General features: G+C 37.9%; 1 protein-coding gene across 1 annotated transcript in view; it reads left to right on the top strand.

Annotated features, from left to right (window-relative positions):
- The window catches only part of LOC126335343 (E3 ubiquitin-protein ligase RNF169-like), a 108555-nt gene extending 103814 nt beyond the window's left edge, over window positions 1-4741 (top strand). Inside the window, exons 10-11 of the mRNA XM_049998527.1 lie at window positions 975-1791; window positions 2869-4741. Coding sequence (XP_049854484.1) covers window positions 975-1791; window positions 2869-2893 — 842 coding nt within the window. The 3' untranslated portion in view covers window positions 2894-4741. The remainder of the gene's footprint in view (window positions 1-974; window positions 1792-2868) is intronic.
- Window positions 4742-9834: the final 5093 nt, after the last annotated feature.

The raw sequence follows: 9834 nt of genomic DNA on the forward strand, positions 1-9834 counted from the left end.
AGTTTAGACTAGAAACACCATGTTTGCTGTGTAGTGAGCAAACAACAGCATGGCCTAATTATTATTTATTTATTTTTGATGACTGTATCATCCACCCAAAAGTGATAGGGATGTGTTGTGGTCTTAAATTGAAGACTGATTTGATGCAGCTCTCCTTGCTGATCTATCCTGCACAGGTTTCTTCACAGTAATGAATGGGGGTTTTGATATATTCTCATTTTTTTCCGACTAAATGTCAACTAGCTGCATATGTTTGTTGTTCCAAGATCAATTTCAGTACAGACATATAACATGAAAGCAGTTGAATGAGACACGTGTACTTGGTAGCATCTATCACCTCTTTCTTCTGTAACATTTGGAAAGTGTCCAGGAGTTTCTGAAATTATTGTGGTCCATGATCACTCAACTGCTGCTCACGTGTCAACATGGAGGCTGATCAAACCTGACACCAAGTTACATAAGTCTCACTCAGTGATGTTCCAGATGTGCTCAACAGGATTGAGATCAGGTGACTTGAAGGGCCACACAAGCATCTTTATGTTTTGAGGAGTGCTCCTGTGTCGACAAAGGTGTTCTCTGAATTGCGATAGTAATAGTTTACCCTTGATAAACTAGCATTTGAGACAACAGTGAAGCCGTCCCTGCCTGTCCCCCATGGCTCTCTTCTGCAGCTCAGATTCCCCCTCCCCTCGGTTTGTGTGTGTGTGTGTGTGTGTGTGTGTGTGTGTGTGTGTGTGTGTGTGTGTGTGTGTCAGCTCCAGCTCTCAAATTTAAAGCTGGCTGAGACCTCTACATGATTTAATAGTTAACAAGGGCAGCAAAGAAATTGTTAGTTCTGTATTCCGTGAGAAAGTACTATAGAATCATCAGGAGAACATTTACCCTTTTTGTTGTTTCAATAAAGCTTTCATTGCTATGAAAAATATTATTTCATTATGTTTTTAATCATTTAAGCTCTTTTCTACTTATTTCAGGAAGAGACTTCATCAGGAAACTGGACCCATATAATGCACAGCTTGAAAGAAGTGAACTGACATCTGGACCAGAGAGGAAGAAACTATGTACAGACACAAAAGGTTTTGATCACAATACTGCTGTCTCTGGCTTTTCATCCACAGCATCTGCAAACAGACCTGCTCCACAGGCCGCAGATATTGCTAATACAACAATTTCAACATTTGTATCATCTTTGGACTCTGCTGTTAGTCCAGTTGAAGTGTGCCGTGGAGCTGAGGAGGAGGATCTGCAGATGCCTGATATTTCACATGTAGCATGTAGCTATGGTGGAAGCTGTGAGAGCCCAGCAAAAACAAGCACAGATTCAGGAAAAATATCATTATGTGAAGAAGATTCTACAAAAATGCACTTCACAAATGAGGCTTCTAAAAAGATTGCTGATGGCGAAAAAAGAGTTCACGAAGCATTAATTTATCACAATAAAAAGAATGAGAATAGTCTCACTGTAAATAACAACAATGTTGAAGTAGAGACAGAATCTAGAGACGATGCTGTGTGTGACAGTGGCATCGAAGATGAGCGTGTGGTTGTTGAACAGGCACGAATAGAACAGCAGATACGCCAGGAACAGGAGGACCTGCAGTTAGCAATGGAACTACAAAGGAAATGGGACATGGAATCGAGAATAGTGGATCGTAGGAAAGGGACATCGAGGGCATACGAACTCCGTAGTACGTCAATATCGGAGACTGTTACCAAAAAAGGAAAGAGCGTAGTGAACAAAGGGGCAAGGCAACGCACACTTCAGGAAGCATTCCACAGAGGTAACCAACGGTAAGCAGTCATTTTTAATGGTAACTTAGGTTTTCTCAGTGGCATTCAGTTCAATATGTGGTAGATGTAGTGGAAGACTTGTGTATAAACTGTTTAGCTGTTACTTATTTGTCCATATGAATTACATTTGTTTTTTTTATTCTCATACATAGTTGCCTGGTGTAACATAGTACATGCTGTTTCTGAAACCACATTTCCCTTCAGTGTGACATTTTCTGCCATATTATCAAGCTTTTAGATTGGAAACTAATTTAGTGCTGTGTAGTCTTATGCTGTAATGAAACTTCCTTTCAGATTAAAATTGCATGTCCAGACTGAGACACAAAACATATCCTCTTTCCTGTCATGAGCAATGTTCCAGAGGTTTGCCATGTGTTTCCCAATGAAAAAACCTCTGTTTTGAAATCATGAGAGAAATTGTTAGCCATGTTGACACTGCCCCAAGTCTTTCAGTGTGTGTGTGTGTGTGTGTGTGTGTGTGTGTGTGTGTGTGTGTGTGTGTGTGTGTGTTTTCCCCCCTCTCATCCTTTCCATATCTCATCCTTTCCATAGCTATTAACAAGTAAGCAATTTTCTGCTGTATAAGTGTTAGCTCATTGTGCCGTGAACCATGACCTTAAGTCTACCTTCATTATGTCTTCAACCATGGCCTTCTGCCATTACAACAAATGTCAGCAATGGTGCATCAGTGGCTAAGTGCCAGACTGCAGATCCAAATGCCTATGATATGAGCCCCAGTTAGTACTAGGTTTGTTATTATTTGCACCTCTGGCAATGTTGTTTATATAAAAAAAAGGTCAAGTTGCACTGTGACTTGGTGTTCAAATTAAATGGTAGGTCCCCTTATAATGGGTGGATAAATCAGCTCAGAATACGGTGGAAGACAAGGGCAAACAACTTCCCATAAGACCATGGCTAGTAAAACAATGTGGTGTTCAAACCAACCACTGGGGTGTTCACTGCCTTAACTGTTATCCATAGCTGACCACTAGTGATTTTACAAATAATTTGTTTGTCTGTATGTATAAACCTGAATCTTCTTGGAATTAGTGTCATGCTCAGATATTTTGGTTTCAGGTTGATTGCCCATTCTGGACATTAGATGGAGACATGAAGAAAATTTTATTATTTGACTGATGTGTGTTTATTGTAATTTAATATTCCTTTCTATACTAAGTTTTGCATTTTGTTGTGTCCTCTTTTATATATTTCCTATGATTATTTTGAGTTGTAAAAGCGATTTTTAATGTGACAGGGTATTATTTATGATATTTTATGAAATCTGTCACAGAGAAATTTTATATCAAGATATTTATAGTCACTTTTTAATTGTGTGTGTTCACAACTGGAGAAGCTACAAAGATATTATCAGTGACCAGTTTATGATATAAATATATGTGTGTATGACCTCTGTTCAAGATTTTATGTAATGGTGTGTAGAAGGGATCCTGGTCCTACGAATAAAAAAAAAAAATAGAAAATGAAAAAAGACTATTTGTGGTTTACAGTAAATTTTTCTTGTGTGCTCCTCAGATATCTTAAAAACTATTAGAATGTAAATTTTAGTGGGCTTATCATAGTACAGGAAAGAGATTATTACTTTCCTTTCACAATCAAATAAGATATTTCAGTGAAGATGTGGTATAACATTTATGCAAGTTAACCCCTCCACTGAAAAATTGTTGCAGATTGCTGTGAAAGGTATGCATGGATTTTAGTTATTTCAGACTGTTTATATCAGATGAACATGTTCCTCTGCAATTGTACATCTGCATTCTGAAGAGTGTGAAGAATGAATGCAATTGTTTCCCCAAAAATTGTTTAAAAGGCAGTGTTTGTTCAAGAGTGCCTGGTATATTAGAGAGAGAGAGAGAGAGAGAGAGAGAGAGAGAGAGAGAGAGAGAGAGAGAGAGAGAGAGAGAATTATAAATATGGAAAATGAGTGCTATAATGTTGATATGATATTTGCAGTGTGTGGTGCTCAATGTGACAGATGAGTGTACTCTGTTAACTTAAGCACACAGTATGACAAAATTGTCGACTGTATTAAAGATGAATGGAAGTGTTTGACACACTATGGCTAATGAAAAAGACACAAGGGACAGCTTCTGATCTGCAAAAAGAACTGAAATATTTGTGAACTAATTAATTACGTAATGTCTGACAGGGAGAAAGGAGATAATATAATGTGAATGATACAGTTGGAAAGACAGTGGTATTTCCACATAATGTATCACACTCAGGGATATATTACATTTTCTTCATACAGAGAACAGAGTTGTTTGTTATGTAACATTAGAGGGCTCTATCAATTTGAGGCTGGTTCAAATCAGTCACAGTTATTCACTTCTGCATATATTCTTTCTTTTGAGTTACTAGTTTGATATCTCATTTGTATAATTCATCTCATATTTCCTCTTGATTAAGATAATACACATATACTTAGCTTGGTGTGTTCATTTTCTTATTTCTCTCAATCAGGAATCTTTTATCTTTTTATCCAGTGGTGTTGAGGTGAGGCACGTAAAGAATACCTCAATATTCTCCAGAACTTTGCTTCATAATAGTACCATACACCTGTTACTAGTCATTGAGTGTGACTGCTATGTTGCCATATGTATGTAACTAATTTGATGGCAAGGTTGTTAAATTCAGTGACAGTAAATTTTTGATATGTGAGGAGAATGGAGGTATAGTGCGTGAGTGAGTGGATATGCTCAGTTGCTTCTGTGCATATATGTTTTAGATGTTAATATAAAAAATTATGTTTTATTGTTACTATTAATGACTAAATAGAAGATTAATAATGTTGCCTTGCAATCAGTATTGTGATATTTTCTTTGTGGCTTCTACAGACTGTTTAATTTGGAAACAAATTCTAAATGTGTGTATTGTATACATGTAAAACATTCGAAATGTAAATAAAAGTATGCCTTATGTACAGAATGTATATAGGGATTTGTCTTATTTCTGTTCCTTATATTCTTTAATAATTTTTGTTGTTCTGTGTGGTCTTTGTGATAAAGTGGTGGTAGCTGGCTTATGGTATTTGGTGCCTTATTAAAGTAATGGTTGTGACCAGATAGCTTGACAGATACATTATGAAGAAAAGGAGCTGAAAGCATACAGTGAAACATATGAGATTCAAAATAATGAAGTTTAGATGGGTAGATTACACAACAAATGAGGTACTGAATCGGATTTGGGAAATAGAAATTTGTGGCACAATCTGAGTAAAACAAGGGATCAGTTGATAGGACAGATCCTGAGGCATCAGTGAATCTTCAGTTTGGTATTGGAGGGAAGCCTATGGGATAAAAACTGTAAAGGGATACCAATGCTCTAATACAATAAACAGGTTAAAATGGGTGTAGGTTGTAGTAGTAATGTAGAGGTGAAGAGGCTTGCACAGGATAGATTAATATGGACAGTTGCATCAAATCAATGTTTTAACAAAAGAAAACAACACACATATAAGATGACACGCTGTAAAAGAGGATTATCAGACTTGGATAGGATGACCCAGTACAAAATGAACAATTAACTAAGCTGAAAATGAAACAATGGAAACTCCAGGTAGGAATATCAACAATGTTGGAAAATATAGATTGCTACTTACTTTGAAGAAGACACATCAAGTTGCAAACAGGCATAATCTAAGTGTCTTCTAATTGTACCTGTCTGCAAGTTCACGTGTCTTCTTTGTGGTAAGTAGCTATCTGTCTTCTCCTACATTGTTGTAAACTAAAAATAAAGTGGAGTTCCAGGGGCTGGATGAAAAAGAAAGTTTAGAAACAAAACATGAAAGACTTGATTGAATGAGGCTGGGAAGAAGGAGAAAGTGTTTAATTTTTCAAATGTTGGTGGAAGTGTTACTGTCTCCACAGCACTGTTTGACTTATATTCAGAGCATATTAGTCAGAAATGGAAACAAGAAAGAATGGTGGTGTTATTGGCAGAGATCAAAAGAACAGAGATTGGAATGTTAAAAGAATTAAATAATACCTGTGTATACGCGTGTGCGATTTTTGTTTTGTCTGTGTGTATTAGGGTGGCGGATGGGATCACTATAGCCACTCCGGACGGAATTTTACCATCTATTCAGGCATGGGTGGAGCTATGCTAGGTTTGTGTGTTGGACCAGAAACATGATTTGAGTTGCTGTTAACACTGTAAAGGCAGGCTTTGATTGAAAGTTTAGATAAATGGAACAGATCAAGCTCAGTGTATCCTTAATGTTAAGCTGGTATTAGAATCATATGTAATCGTTTGGATAATTGTAAAGTACACTTAATTTGCTCTCAGTTGTGCAGTTATTGACACAATTGTTGGGTTGCAAGCTGCTTAGTTCAGAATGAATTTTCACTCTGCAGCAGAGTGTGCTGATATGAAACTTCCTGGCAGATTAGAACTGTGTACCGGACCGAGACTCGAACTCGGAACCTTTGCCTTTTGCGGGCAAGTGCTCTACCAACTGAGCTACCCAAGCACGACTCACGCCCCATCCTCAAAGCTTTACTTCTGCCAGTACCTCACCTCCCACCTTCCAAACTTTACAGAAGCTCTCCTACGAACCTTGCAGAACCAGCACTCCTGAAAGAAAGGATATTGCGGAGACATGGCTTAGCTACAGCCTGGGGGATGTTTCCAGAATGAGATTTTCACTCTGCAGTGGGGTGTGCTCTGATATGAAACTTCCTGGCAGATTAGTTCATGTTGTTGTGTGTCACTTGTACAAGTGGGAGTGTGTATATAGAATGCTAATGTATATAACTGAAGACAAAGCCTTCTAATTGGGTGCAGGGCTGATGTCATTTATGTAAGTGGTCAAACAAATCACTTAAGTAGATTTGTCACTAGCCTGTTAGTCGGCTTTGACATAGTTCTATTGGAGGAGGAATCGTGCCTGCCTCTCGTGCAGGAACCATTTCACTAAACCTATGATAAGACAGTGTTCTGTAAAATGTGGACTTTGAAGCATGATGCAACTTTTAATACTCCTTTTATAATGTGTCACATGTTTGATAAGTGGCTCTCAGGTGATCAAAAAAGAAAGGTGGTCCCATATACCAAAAGGTTGGAAACACACTACAGTAGATGGACTGACAGATGGTGCTGTTAATTGTGTATGAAATGGAGGAATTGAGAAATGAATCTAGCAATTCTGCAGAAGAAGTAAGAATGTTATGCCAGAATGAGGAAGGTGAAGGAGGTATTGAGCTGAAAAATAAAATAGGATGTGGAAGAAACAAATGGTAGCATTATTTTATCACATGTATTATTGTACTTCACACATTTTTAATTTTGGATCATTATAAGGGTTTTTTGTTGGTGTCTCAGTCTTTCCATGAAGTTTTGTTGTACCTTCCCTTCCTCTGTTGTACAAGGCACATTTTTAAAGTAACTACCACTTTAAAATTAAATAAAAAGCAAATGTTGTAGAAGAAGAAGCAGCGAAGCGCATGTGCCAAGAAATTAAAAAGTGCATACATGAAGCAGCATTTGAAACACTGGGGCAGAAGAAAAGGAGAAGAAAAGCAGCCCCCACAAGGGTGGATCCAAAGGATTGAAGAAATGACAAACCTAAAAATGACGATGTATAATTATTGCTCGAGAACAAGGGACAAACAGGACAACACCATGTTAGAATGAACAGAGAAGGAAAGAAAAAAAGAAATAATTTGGTATAATAAATGGGAGGAAGTCGATCAATGCACTGGGGTACACAAAAGTGACAGCAGTATGGAAAATTGTTGCAGGGCTGAGGAAAGAGTTGAAAGAAAGAGCAAACCTGCTGAGTATCAGTCTGATAGAGTGGGAGAAGAGTTTGAAAGACTCACTAACAGAAGGTTAGAGTACAAGAAAATAAAGTGGGAGATGAGAGAGAACCAGGATGTTGAAGAGGTAGAGAAAATAACTGCAAAAGAGGTGCAGAGGACAGCTACACAAATTAAAATGGTGAAATCACCATGGTCCGGAAATGTATCAGTAGAGTTAGTGAGGTACAGCCCACTTAATAAATGTATGTAATGTTGGGAGAAAATTCCAGAGAGTAAAACTTAGTGTGTCTAAGCTGAACACACAAAAAGAAAGTAAGTAAGTATGTAGCAATGATTGTTGCATAAGTGTCACGTGTTCAATTCTGGGCTGTAGAGGAGGATTTTAAAATCTAGAATGGGGAAGATTATAATTGAAATGGAAGAACAAAATGACTTATGAAAAGACAGGTCATGTATATGACATCTTTACCTTAAGAAAGACATGGAGATTGGAAAGGAATCGAAGCAGTCATTTGGCTTCATGGATCTTGAGGAACCATATGACACAGTGACATGATATTGTTTGAGGTTCTGTGATCAGGGGAACTATCAAAAATTTATTTAAGAAATATTATAGAGCTGTGCAAGTCAGCAGAATATCTCATTAAAGTGGGGACAGTGATTTCTTGTGTGACTTTCAAAATAACTAAAGAAATGAATTAAGGGTGCTATCTGTCGGTCTCACTTTTTAAGTTGTATGTGCGGATGACACAAGATCTTTGGCTTGGAAAGTGTGTGGACATGGGAACTGAAGTGAGAAACTAGTGTATGCACACACTTCTCAATGCTGCTGATCAGGTTGTTGCAGGAAACAATGAAGAGGATTTATCTCGAATGCTGCTTAGGAAGCTGTTGGAAGAATACAGAACTAGAAGTTTGAATATTAATAAAATAGAAAGAAACTTCCACATGGGAAAAATATATCAAAAACAAAGATTCCAAGACTTACCAAGCGGGAAAGCGCCGGCAGACAGGCACATGAGCAAAACACACACACAGAATTACTAGCTTTCGCAACCGATGGTTGCTTCTTCAGGAAGGAGAGGGAAAGACGAAAGGATGTGGGTTTTAAGGGAGAGGAATGACTCCTTACCCTCTCCCTTAAAACCCACATCCTTTCGTCTTTCCCTCTCCTTCCTGAAGAAGCAACCATCGGTTGCGAAAGCTAGTAATTCTGTGTGTGTGTTTTGTTCATGTGCCTGTCTGCTGGCGCTTTCCCGCTTGGTAAGTCTTGGAATCATAGTTTGAATATTAATTTTGAGATGATAGAATATTAATGTTGTGGAGAGGAGGGAAGTAACTTGGACATTGGCAGGCATCAAATTAAATGTGTAAAAAGTTTAATTATTTGGGTGGTTTCTTATCACATGAAAGATGATGTGACAAGGATATCCAATAATGTTGGATGTCCAACAGGCAGGGAAGGGCCGTTATCCTTTACTTTGGTCCTCAAAAATGATTTTAAATGTTAAAATGTTTGTTGTTGTATTCTTCGACCCTGACCCAAAGCGTGATTTGATGCTGTTCTCCATGCTACTCTATCCTGTGCAAACTTCTTCATCTCTGAAGAACTACTGCAACCTACATCCTTGTGAACCTGCTTACTTATTAATTTCTTGAGCTCCATGTAAATTTTTTACTTCCTCCACTTGGTGATCTAGTGATATCTCAGAAAGTGTCCTACCAAATGATCCCTTCTTTTAGTCAAGCTGTGCCTCAGACTTCTTTTAACCCCAATTCTATTCAGTACCTCCTCATTATGTACATGGTCTACCCATCTTATCTACAGCATTCTTCTGTAGCACTGCATATCAGAAGCGAACTGTTTATTGTCAGCGAATGCAAGGCTACACTCCATACAAATACCTTCAGAAAATTCTTCCTAACAGTTAAATCTACACTTGACAGAAAGGCTTCCTGACATTTAAATCTGTACTTGATACTTAATGAATTTCTCTACTTCAGAAATGCTTTTCTTACCATTTTCAGTCTACATTTTATATCTGCTTTACATCAGCAATCATCATTTATCTTATGCTTCACCAGATTTTTCTTTGGTCTCCATTATTGCTTGCTCAACATAGAGATTGAATAACATTGCAGATAGGCTACAGTGCTGTCTCACTCCCTTCTCAACCACTGCTTCCCTGTCATGACTGCCGACACTGCCATCTACTTGCTGGGCAATTTGTAAGTGGCCTTTCACGCCCTGTATATTGCAGTT

Source organism: Schistocerca gregaria, chromosome 2 (genome assembly GCF_023897955.1).
Source record: "Schistocerca gregaria isolate iqSchGreg1 chromosome 2, iqSchGreg1.2, whole genome shotgun sequence".
NCBI lineage: Eukaryota > Metazoa > Arthropoda > Insecta > Orthoptera > Acrididae > Schistocerca > Schistocerca gregaria.